Source organism: Penicillium angulare (genome assembly GCF_028827245.1).
Source record: "Penicillium angulare strain IBT 27051 chromosome Unknown utg000003l_segment0_segment0, whole genome shotgun sequence".
NCBI classification, from domain to species: domain Eukaryota; kingdom Fungi; phylum Ascomycota; class Eurotiomycetes; order Eurotiales; family Aspergillaceae; genus Penicillium; species Penicillium angulare.
This window is the reverse complement of record NW_026623162.1, coordinates 2,641,069-2,654,067: the sequence shown is the minus strand read 5'-3', so window position 1 is coordinate 2,654,067 and position 12,999 is coordinate 2,641,069. Positions and strand designations below refer to the sequence as shown.

General features: G+C 46.5%; 1 protein-coding gene across 1 annotated transcript; it reads right to left on the bottom strand.

Annotated features, from left to right (window-relative positions):
- Positions 1-1,833, bottom strand: N7478_003142 (uncharacterized protein; the record flags this gene model as incomplete). Its single annotated transcript, XM_056919356.1, has 2 exons — positions 1-1,664; positions 1,740-1,833. The coding sequence occupies 2 exons, from the start codon at positions 1,831-1,833 to the stop codon at positions 1-3; spliced, it is 1,758 nt and encodes a 585-aa protein (XP_056782514.1).
- Between the last annotated feature and the right edge of the window lie 11,166 nt (positions 1,834-12,999).

Sequence of the window (12,999 nt, the reverse complement as noted above, 5' to 3'; positions counted from 1 at the left end):
TTACCATCCCTTGGCGTGGTATTCCCAAGGGCCATAGTCGGTTGCATAGTTGGTCCATGAGCCGTTCTTAGAGAAGTCTTTGTCGCGAGAATTGTTGCCCTCGCCCGAGGCAGATGTACCTTGACCCGGAGCACGGTGGGGGCCCTTCGGCCCCGGATACTCTTGGAGATTCTTCATGTCATGGGCGGTATGACGTCGCTTCATGAACGCATTCGCAGTTGCGCTCTTCTGTTGGCGTTCCCAGAGAAGATGTCTGCGAAGCGATTCGGTCAATTCGGTCGCAAGCATGTTGCGACGAGTGGTGCGAGGTGAATGGGCAGCTGATTGCGGAGGGGACTTCATAACGATGGGCTTCGATCGGGGAACATCGGGGCCACGCATGGTCAAACTCTCATCATCATTGTTGGGTTGGCGGGGTGAACCGGGGAGGGATGGACCGTTGGGTGATGTCAAACGCGAGCGTTGTAATGCAGGACTGGATCGGAATGCATTTCCTTGCCTCATGTTGTTTGGCTGGTGCATCATCATAGTAAGAAGTGATCGCCTTGAAACCAGGTTGGGTCTGGAATCAACTCGTTGGAAGAGCTCCGGTCGCTCGTCCACGCTAGACTTGCCACTTTCGGTCACTGAGTCCTCCCAATCCGAATCTTCATCGTCCTCAATTGCGCTCTCTGATACTTCGTCGTCGGTCTCGATGGCATCTTCGTCGAAATGACTGGGACTCTTCGGTCGGAATGCAACTTCATCGCTAAGTGAGGCAACCTTCTTTGAAGAACTAGGGGTGCTAGTCGTAGGTCGTAGTAAGCCACCGGTCGCATTTTCTTGTGTCGGTTTGGCGACCATTCGTTCCTCGAAAGAGCTTTCATCATCGTCACCGGAAGATCCACCTAGAGTGAACATGCCTCCCTTCTTCTTGAGTGGCGATGGCTTCAATTGAGTGGTAGAGCGGGACGGGCTCGACTCGAGAGCGAGTTTAGGTTGCGACCGGTAAGAGGATGAGATCATCGAAGGCGAGAATCCACGAATAACGCTAGGTGATTTGATCAATTCCGGGCGGGATGGTAGAACGCCAGACGAAGAGACGCTAGTATCTGATGCATTATTAAGTTGAGCTCCATCGCTTTCGTTTCCTTCGGGTGCAGTTGTCGAACAAGATTCAGTAGATTGGCGAGGCTTGCAGACGGGACGAGGGAAAACCGGAACCTGTCTAGCAGTAGATACTGAGGGGGGAGTAGGTGTAGGAGCCGATGGAAGGGGGGTGATATCGACGATAGGAGCAGCAGGCTCAACGGTAGGTAGCGGCTCGAGGTTCTTCTTTTCTTTAATGTTGAGGACCATGCGCTCCAGATCCAACGACGTGATGTGCTTTTCCTTTCCTCGGCCTAAGCTAGCCAAAGAGTCTTCGCGGACCACAGCAGGACGATAATCGGAGTACTTAGGACGCTTGATGTGAGCCTCAATGCGTTCGGCTTGGTCGGACGCGGCCGACTCAACGCTAGCGGAGAGCTCCGGGAGATCACCAGCTTCGGAACGCAACTTGGGCAGGACAGAGGTATCCTTAGAGAGTTCCGGCTCGACACAAAATGTCTCACGGGTCCACAGGCGCCAACTCAAATTCTCAAGTCGTCGGCCTTGGTCCATATAATCGGCACATTTCGAGAAGACTAGACATTCACTGTTAGCTCAACTATTATAACCTCAATGAGGCCATATAACCCTCCAATCGAGAGTAAACTCACCCATCCACATGCCATGGAGACTCTGAGCGTTTGCGGTATCCACCTTGTGAATATTATCCGCGTCCACCGTCAAAACAGACGTTGTGAGAGGCATTGTAGGGTCGCCACAGTTCCGAGTGGTATAAGTGTGATCAAAGACAGAGAAGAAATGGTGTTCCGGGGTCGCCGTCTTCCCCGAGAGTGGTCGTACGGCGGTTGGAAACCGGTAGTGAGGGTTCTAGAAGATTTGTGTGTTCGTGAAATTGGCTTTAAAAAACTCGAGTCGGAGGCCAAAGAGCTACGGCGAGTCAATCAGTGATAAAATCGGCACCGGGGTTGCAATCGAATTGGTTTTATCGTCTGTACGGTAGACAGGCGACTTTCAAGAGAAATTTCGATTTCGATGTGGGACTGGGTAGTCGAGCGTTCGTGCAGTTCGGATCCGTCACAGCGGCACCGTTGAATGCGGAGAGTTCTTGGCGGTAGGCAATCAGCCGGCGTGGAACGCGTTCAAAAAAGAGAGATTGACGCGTTTCCTAATAAGATCGTGCGGTAGGAGGATGGTGAGGTCGACAGGTAAGGTTGATGGAGTGGGTGAAGAAGAGAAAGGGAGGAGAGAAGGGCTGTCGGAACGATAATAAGAATGACGGGGGCGGCACTGAGTGGAGTGGAGTGCAAGAGGGGGAAAATTGTAAATTATAAAAAAGAATTTGCAAAAATCGAAAAATCGAAAAAAAGGAAAAGAAAAAGACCAAAAAAGACCAAAAAATCCCAAAGTGGAATTAAATATTTCATTTTTTAATGAATAAAACCCGACTTTTTTGTTCGATTTTTGCAATTTTGCAATTTTCGGTTTTCCAATTTTTCGCTTTGGGTGAAATCCGTGTAATATTACCGAATACCACCAAACACATCTTACGTCCCAGATCCCCGAACGCCCAAGACGCAAAGAGTGGAGTCGGTGAAGGAGAAAATTCAGTTGCATCACGGGGCCTCCAATTTACCTGTACAAACTCAGTACTTCCTCCCCCCACTCAGTTATCGGTCATACCCCGGTAACAGCGAGGTACCCAATCAACGATACCCTGTCTTTCCAAATATTCCCGATTCCTTGTCACAGGTAACATACAGCCAAACGCCGTGGGGGAAATACAATACGCTCTGTTTTCGGAACTTCCACTCTGGTACAATATAAACACTGCACAATAAGTACCTCTTCCATGAAGATATGAAATACGAAAGAATGATACATTGTCAGCTTTCAAGGTCAGACTATCAGACAGGGAAGAACAAGAAAAGAAATGAATAAAAGAAATCCCTTTCAGCGCCTGTGACCTGTCCGCGAAACGATCAGGGATTATGATGATGCTTATTGTAATGCTAGACTGATAATATGATTTCCTGATAGATAGCTCAAAGAAACCACCTGGGCAGGGAATATGCTGGTCCAGTACAGCAGTGTTGGGGGGGGAAGGGGGGTGAACTTTCCTCCACTAGAAAAGGCCTGGACTACACTCGCACGCCACCAGTTGAACGAGTCCTTGCCACTGCAATCTACTGAAGACAGATATCAAGCCTACTGACTGATGAACTGTCGCACCACCGGCGATTGGCCGCCTAACAGGATCAAGGTCCGGCTGACTAGCCAACTGATAGGTGTCGCGGTGTCGCGGTTAAACTATTCTTGTCACGGACGCTTCCTTTTTTACTACCTGCACCACGTACAATAGGCAGCGGGCGAGATCTACCCTTTTTTCCCACTCCTTTCTTTTTCGCTTGCCCCATTCGAGATTCTGACTGATTTTCTCCCAAGATCTTCAGCCACGTTGGTGGTCAACAGACCAAAATCCTGTAGAGGGAGGGGGGTGTCTGGTTGGCAACCGCCCAACATCCCTTGTTAGAATTGGAGAGGGGCGGAATAATCCAGCCCCAGATTATGGTGGTCTCCTTTCGGTATAATATTTTGATTTTCCTATTCTTACTTCGAACTAAGTTATTTTCTGGGGAAACATGCCTGGGCTGAAAATACCATCTGAACGGGGACATATCCGCACCCAGCGAGTATCCGGGAGAAAGGGATGGTCGATCGATTAACCCCAAGGCTAGACCACATACCGGGGGAACCAATGTGATATTTCTGCCAATTACGCATTGCACTAAGGAGTACTTATTTGCGTATCCATATCGATCATGATGCTGCAGTGTACGGCGCTTATTCCTCTCGATCTACTGCTTTAGATGGATGTATCTATGGACGGTTTCAATCCATGTAACCACGCGGAGAGTTTCATCCCCAAATGCCAGTGTAAATTATTATTATTATTGTTATTATTATTATAATTATAATCATCCTTTGATGTGTTGTTTTGTTTATGTTTTTTGTCTAGCCTATTCTTTTAGATGTTGCGACAGGCATCAATCAGGTGGGATAACCTTTGGTCAGCCAGAAGGTAAAAGGGGAAATGAATCAAAAAAAAGACCTTTACCGCCCCTTTGTGTCCTTGTCTTCCGAGAGGCCACATCCTGGCCGACCATGAACCTCTAAGAGAACACGGCAGTCCTAGTGTCACAGCCCGTCGTAGTCACGAGCCTGCCAGCTGGCATCGAGGGCGAAGTAATCTCAGAAGGGGGGAAGGATCAGCATGCTACATTCAAGATTAGGAAGGCCCTCGATTTGGACTCGAAGTGCATATCTGCAGATAACAAGAGAAGGAAAAAGAGACGGTGCTCCCGTCCTTTAGCGGTAAGCGATTGTCCACGAGGTGCAGATGATAACGCCTTTGTCTACTCCGTGCTCCGGAGGGGGCATTCGACCATCGTTCTATCCCCACTAATCGAAATTATCGCCCAACCCGGGAGATTGGAAGACACTGACCGATCGACCTCACTAGGAAGCCGCCGCCGGGGCTCAGTTGCACAAGATGCACGTTTCATCCATCATGTGATTATTGCACGTCGAAGGAGAAGCAACGATTTCATTGTTGCTTCGAGGATGCGAGGCATCATCTGCGAGCTTATTTTTCTCTGAGTTCCTGCTCTCTCTTTCCCTGTTGATTTTTATTGATTTGTATTTTTATCCCTTATACAATTTGCTGATCATCTGGGGTGGACCGGGTTGTGGGGGGTCGGAGGAGTAAACGCGGGGATCGCATACTCCGTACACTGTACATAAACCGTCGGTCAGCCTGGGGGGCAAAATGAAAATCCACCGGACCCCACTTGGCCCCGACATTTTGGTGCTCGTTGGTCGTTTGATATTGGCAGCTGTCCCTTGTGCTTAATTCAAAAGATTGCGGACCAAAGGAATAGACATTAATGGAGAAGGGAGGCAAAGACAAGTTATCAATTATGGAGTATACATTGAGTCCCATAACGACCCCGGTCTTTGATTTGATAAAAGCATCGTAGGGATTTCCTAGTAAGAGGACTCTTCCTTGTGGATGTATGACATTCCCAATAACACCTACAGGATGCAAAGCATTTTTCCAGGTCCGCTTGTGCAGCCCCAATTTTTGGGTTTAGAGGACCGCTGCTGACCCGCTCTTGACAAGTCTGCACAACGGTTTCTATCATCTCGGAAGGTCATTTAGAAGACCTTCATTAGAGCCCATATTGATGACCTCAGAACAGGTTCGGTCCTTCATTATTCTGTCTCAGTCCCAAATCTCAGTCTCGGTCTCACGACCCAAATTCGATATTTCGGGTGGTACCAATAGTGGCAACCTGGATATTGGAGTTATGATCGAAAGGAGTCTTCAATTTGTTGATTCTGATGGGGACTCCACCAATGAACGGGAGGCTACCCATAATGTCCCATATGTATGCAATATTTCCGGGGTTCGATAATCTCACCAACACGCCACGCATATAGTTCCCTCCCCATTTTGGAAACATCTAAATGACTATTGATCCAAATACACTTTCCGGGAAATAGATCACAACTTACATTGCTTAACACGGCTCTCCGGAACTTTCCTTACCGAGGTTTCATAGACCATAGTTGAAATACCGAGGTGATCTTTTACTTTAGGTTCACTCATAAGTCACCTGTAGATTGAAAAGTACGATGTGAATTAGGGATATCAGGCAGAGCCGCCACAAATGCCGGCAAAATGCCGGCAATATTTCGCGGCCGAGGCGTGGATCAGGTAGAGATGGGGCCAGGAGCAACAGCTGACCGGACCAGATTCGCTTCGGAACGTGGCTCGGAATCGCCGTCGATCAGACCTGGTATCTGTACTGCAACATAAGGTACTGGGTACTGGCAATACTGACTACTATAACTAGTGAAATTGCAGGTCTCTGTTGGATGGATCGCGACCAGTGGCAAGGTCACGAGAGCATATCACATGATGCCTGGGGAGCGCCCTCGGCAGGGGCTTGTGACGGTGACGTACCCTCATACCAGGGACTGTTGGATCTCATCTCGGCTTTAAACAGGGGATTCAATCGGCGTTGCTAGGTTATGTCTGGGGCTAGTGTGAGGCGGGCGGTTGCAATGACAGATTACCGGTCGGACCCAATGATTGGAACTGGGGTTCCCCATGTCAGGTGCTCTCTAGCTTGCCTATCCCCGGAGGAATCCAGACTTCAGGGGCAATGCCTGTTTGGTAGTATGTATCATGGTTTGTGTTGACGAGCTATGTTCAATTCTGTGACGTCGCTTTACACTGCAGCATTCTCAGGCGTCTTTGGGCGTCTTTAGCATTATGATTTTATTGTGTGGATCATGCATGGGGGCAGCTCTTTGATTGATTGTACAAAAAAACAACTATAGATGTCGATGATGGTTCCAAGTTTAGTTTCATTGTCTAAATATGTGGCTGGCCAAAAATACCGTCAACATTTGGTAAATCACCAGGAACAAAAAAGGGGAAGTTGGATATCTCTGCCCGTAATAGGTGGGTTGGGGTTCACCATCGGAATCACTACGCGCTCTGCTTCGGCGAACGAGCGTTTGTCAAAGGGTGATAAGGCATGGATCCGCTTGATTGTGACATCTACCAGCTAATCACCAGTCGATCAACGAGCTAGTGTGATGTCAAGCCAAAATAATAATAATAAGAAGAAGAAGAAGAAGAAGAAGAAGAAGAAAAGAAAAGAAAAAGGCAAGGAAGGCAAACAGAAAAAAGTAAAGGTCCAAGTTACTGTACCGTCCATTCAAAGTGAGTTGCTCATGTTTGACTGAAAGCTCGACGTATAATCACCGAAGAAAAGAATTAAGCGGCAGTGATATGCACAGGGGTTAGAGGAACGACGGGTCCCTAAGCTCTCTTCCTTTGTATCACACGTTAAACCAAAATAGCAAATCACATTCCAGATCATAACCGCCCTGTTTTTGGGCCGCCTCCCCCGGCCATCCTGGGAGCCACAGAGCTGCCGGAAGACCGAAGATGGAACAAGCAGTAGAGTTACAAGTGAAAAATTCCGCGGGGTGGTATTTTTGCGGCTCCCGCAAGATATTCAAAAGACAAAACTGAGGAACCGAGTCGATATGGAAACTTCCGAGTCGCTGATTCGTTTGCGCAAGGGATGTTTGTGTCGGGGAGCGCGGGAGTGGAAGCCGGACATGATTTCTAGACTCACGGGGTCAGGGGAATCGCTAATCAGGCACAAAGTCAATCGGAAGACATGCATTCCCACCTATGCTGGCAATCATTCTAAGGCAATTCTCAGATCCCTTTAATCATTGTTGCTTTTGCCTGGGCCAAATACTTAACAAAAAATTACCCTATTCGCAGCTCATCCAATGGGAGAGCTTATTTCCCGCATTGATATGTACAGCTTTCAAGGTTATCCACTACGTAGTATATGCATGTGACCTTCTTTTTTTTCCCGCAAATTTGGAGATCCCGGGGTATGTACTGAGTCAAGGTCCATACAATCTTCAAACGAGACGTAATGGCTGAAACCCAGCGATGGGGTTTCCCGGCCCTGCAGTCCAGCCGGATGTAGGGCCTGCATATCCGTAGTTATGTTCAATCTATCTTCCGCCAGGAGTCTGTAAATCTCGACAATAAAGTTTCTGCAGAATATTCGTGTTTTTGAGGTGTGTTTTCCCTCACTTCATGTGTCTACAACTTGAAGCCCCTTTCTCAATCACACGTCACACAGCTCTATTAATACGTAAGTGGCTACTACCTATGTTGATTATTTATGGTTTCGAAAATAAAATAAACAAAAAGAAAAGAAAAGGACAGTAGTATTATTGATAAATACATATATGATCATTCTTTCATTGCTGAATAGAGCTTTTCTTTCAATTATTAAACTTCAGTGGTATAGTATTTGATACCTTTCAGTACAGTAGTCGGTCAACTCTATATTGGCCCTAGGATACCAGCAGAAGGCCTGGGCTACTTTCGAATGCAAAACCGATGCCAGGTGACTTCCCCCTTGTTTGAGACCGGAAAACAAGAAATAGGCATGAACATAAGCTAATCTATCTCCCTTTCCTTTGCAGATCTGTACCAGGCATTTGGGAACCCTAGCATGCCTCTGCTCCCATTCTCCGAAGCTCTAGACCCACAAGCAGGGCTAGACAAAAGTCTGTTTTATCTGTATTTTGTACTTTTTACTTTTCATAACGCCATTCCCGACATTTTATACTTCAAACGGTCAAATCCCTTCCGTGCCTGATTCATATGTTCTCAACTGACCGATTCGTACGTAATATTGTAAAACGAAATCACATTGCCCCAAACTTGAAACAAAATTCCCTTTCGTTTGATGTTATTTACTTGGGGGCGATATGATGATCTGTAGTTCATGCTCAGATGACACCACATGTGCAAATTCAGCCTAACTTCAGGGGTTCCTAGTTTTTCCCTTTTTCCCTTTTTATTCAGGGCAAAAGCGCGTCCGGTCAAGTCGATGGCCCTTGAATGAGCGCCTTGCGCACCAATAATGGTCAAAGATAAAAGAAAAGAAAAAAGCCGGGGGTCATGTGCAAGTTTCAACATGAGAGGTTCGCTCTGACAGGTCACCTTGCTTTTTTGAGGCGTTGTTTTTTTCCTTCTAGGGGACGGGTGCAGCGGCTCCAGACCGAAGCTGCTGCAATCGGGCACGATCTGCCGAACTTTGGTGTGATCGTGGCTGATCTCACTTACTTCTGCTGCGTGGTGGCTCTTTGTTTGCTGATGACTGAAAGATTTTTCATGGTCAGGAGGACTGGTAGTCGCAATCTAGACCCTTTCCCCTGGTCGATCAGTTTAGGGGGCTCCACTGGTACTAATCGGAGGCGTCAAAGGCGCCCGGAAGACGTCCGTGCTCTATAGGTCTTCTGCATTAGTATGGTCTGCGTGACCTCTTGGACTGCCTAAGCGAATGATAGGCGCTGTGATATTTCTGGGACGGGCCATTCAGATCTTGTCTTTTGACTTCATGCTTGATTTCTTTGACAGATTGCTAAACAGGCTTTTCCGTTGGCGCTTTGTGTTGGGGCCTTTGGCATCTTGGCTATTTTCCCACCAACCACAGACGTTGAAATTCGGATTGGTAGTATAGATATGGAATCTATGTCTTTGAGACGACTGTTCTAGCCGCCTGGCATTTAACTAAGCCCTGAAATAGACCTTAGGACCACTGGCAAGTCTTATCGTTCGCGAGCTTGATTTAGTAGTAAATGTATAGAGTACATCATGATTCTATTGAATTTTGTCGCTGTGTCAAGCTGCTGGCAGTTCCAATTTTGCTAGTAGTCACCCAAGACCTCCAACGATAGTACTGTCAAATGGTAATGTCTCAAGTAATATATTGTATCATAGTACGTATTATTCATTTACAGTATGTTAATGTTGATGCTTTTGGTATGGTGTCGTTGTAATGAAATCAGGCGAGCCCACCGGCGAGTGTCTGGAGGAAATGAATGGCGAACAAAGCGTATATTTAGTAAGAAATGTACACATGAAGTAAAATCGATACTATTGGTATTAAAATATTGAGTACCTATATCGCTATTTGCTACACTGATTCTACCAAGTCTTAGGTAGTGATTCCTAGGTTGTTCTAGGCCGCGCTCTACCCGATGACTTATAACCTATCAGCTTAACACTTGAAGATTAAAATCCAACGTCTCCGAAACAATTCCAGACGACACCAATATGGTGATATCAACACTATTGTGTAAAGTTTCTATCTTGCACGGATGTCCCAAGACGCCATAACGCCTTGGGCGAAATACGATTACTTCCCGAGGCGCCCTCTACTTTTGGCGCCAGCCACCAAAAAAAGATGTATCGCAAAAGCGATCGAGCCAATGAATGTGACAAAAACAGGCGACTATCGCTGATGTCAAAATACTAATATTCGTATGGCCGTGGTGAAATGACAAGGGCCTATGATGTGTTAACAGTTGACAGGTTCGTCGGCGTCGTGTGACAATAACAATCGCCCGAAAGAGCGGTATACAGGTCAATGATAATGTCAACTGGAACGAGTAAACAAAATTGCAAACCAGATCGCCTAATTACTGATTTTTACTTCCAATCACGGGGAACGCAGGTAAAAGGGATCCTAAGACCTAGCGACTTGGCTGCCACGAACAAATTTAAGCCACGTCAATAGCCACCGTCCATGTGAGTAGGTGGGGAGTGGGCACCGATGAGGCTGATGACCGAGGGCAAGGCATTTGTACATACAGGCAGAGCGACACGCTGGCCAGAACATAATTCTCATCCTTTTCTTCTCCCCCCCTCGTCTCAGTTCATTCTGCACTGTTGATCTCCTATGTCTCACCAGACACCGGGTTTACACGACATGTATAGGGTCATCTGAACCAGTATTTGTGTTGCCAGTCCAGATGGCGCGCTCCCAACAAGCGCGGCTATGTTGACTACCGGGGGAGAGATACTCAATAATAGAAGCAGAGGTATTCCAGTAAGGGTGGCCCTATTTGAAATTCAAACTACAGAGACCACACATACCCACCTTTGCCACTGCCCCCGATATCGCTATGCCATCTAGATCGCAGCAGCCACTTACGCCTCCATGTACCCAGAAGACCAAATATCGGAGAACCAAGTCTCACGAATTTTAATCTCGCCTTCTGCGGACGAAAAAGCTCACCAGATCAAATTCGCCCCGTACCTGTCTATACGGTCACACCGGAGTGCTGGGTTTGCATCTGGACTGCTGCCGGAGCTTCAACCCAAATCTATTCTTGATGCAAAATGTAGAATCGAGATACAATTATTCGAGCTGACATTATTCGTGGCGTTGGCGGATGGCTGCTCTCTTTGCAGCACTTTTCAATGCAGCCCACACGGGACAGGGAATCCTTTTAGTTGATCCGCTCCTGCCGAAACATTATCATTTTTCATGATGATGCATGTATGCTATTGGGCATATGTGAGAGATAATGTGGCTTTCAAAGTGATTGGGCAGGCCATTCGGATTGCCTTCTTGCTTCTTATTGAAGGATGGCCCGCTAACATGGAACATCTCGATACCGATACCACGGTATCGATATTTGATGTTTTAAGATACGAATTGCAGATCAAGACATTCTCTTACCAGCTGTGTCGGGTACTAACTTTACTAAAGCGAGATAGCGAGGGCTAAATTTCAATGCCGCCACACCATATTCTTTAAATTATATGAATCTAGATCACTTTGTTCAGCCGAGACATTATTGATAGAAGGATGAACTAAGAGAAAGAAGCCTGAGAATAACCAAACAGCTTACTTTCTGAATGTTAGCAGCAAAGGAATAAAAGAAGTAAAGCAGTCTAGACCCTTTATCAGTTTCACAATAGCTGCCACAATCTAGATGCCAAGATTAAAAATCAACCTGGAAATAAACAGAAGAGAAACCCATGGAGCCGCGGTGATCACAAGATTCAAAACTTGGTGAACCACGAGTCGCGGGGAACTGGGGCTTATACTTCCACGCGCTGTGTAACCTGCATGGAGCCAGATTAAGCCCCGAGTTCATCATCTCCAGGCCTAATCGTGGTTCAGTAGGCGAGCATGATGCCTTGCATTTTTGGAACTTTCGAAGTGATAACGATCACCGCCCAAAGGAAATAAATGAATCATAATCTTTTCATATTGCTTGGTGAATCTTATAGTAACTGGAGACATAGAGCTATCCCTCTGAGGTTACCTGTCGAGATATTGAAATTTGGGCGCCCTGGTCAACAGACTATTTATGGTTATACCAGTCATGAAGGATATTCCACCCACTCCCATAGGCCCATGGCTGAATACGATTTTACTGTAGTCATATCCTAGATATATAGGAAGCACAAAATCTATCAAGCTTCTGAGACCGGTACGTGTTGTCAAACGCCAAGCTTGAATCTTGCCGTCTATGATAACCTCCGCGACTAGGGCCAACAAAGCTTGAGATAAATTCCTGCAGTGGCTATCTGGGGATACTGTTGAGTCAATGTAATATAAATTACCTCATTTTGGTTCTTCGCAGGCTGCACAATTCCCTGTCATCCTGAATGAGAGGCAGGTACCCCCTTCTAACTATACTTCACGTATGACCCCCACGGGGTTTGAGCAAGGATGATAGATCTCAAGCATGTGAAGCTAGAAAAGAGATGACTACACCGGAACCCAAGTAAGTAATCTAAAACCCCAATAGATAATCATTCAAAGACACGCCAGTATCATTTTGTTCCTTGATAGGTCGTTTTCAAAGTCGTACAAGAGCTGCTCGCGCCCTCACGAGATCATTTATCACTTTTTAGAGACCTCGACACGTCATAAGTAGAGAGACTGTCGTGCTTTACAGTGATTCGAAGCAAATGGCAGGCTAAAAGTGACAATGGTGTGGTGCCTCTTGTATCTGTTGTCCTCCAGCAAGTCGCCGTGAGATCCTCGTGAACACATCGAGGTGGTATACCAAAAGCAAACCTCAGGCTGGGCGCACAAACCCCCATGTATATTCCCCTTTGTAGATTATAGATACACAAAGCTGATGGGATAATCTCTTTGAAAAAGGTATAGCTTGTCAATAAGATGTACAAAGCCTGCATGTTTGAGGATGTGGAACTCGCACGAAGCTCCGTGCATTTTCCACATGTCCAGCTTTCGATTTGGTTGCGCACAGAACCTTGGAAGCCTGAGATGGATAAGTAATACGAATACTAAGGGCAGAGCAGTAAACTAAACACTGTAATAGTATGCAGGACTGTAACGACAGCTCATGTTTATGTATCTTGGTTTGGTCAATATGTAAGATCTACTACAATATATAACTTCAAGTGTGTGGCTTGCTTGGACAAGTTCAAACTTGAATTCAAGGAATCAATACCCGGATCAAGATATC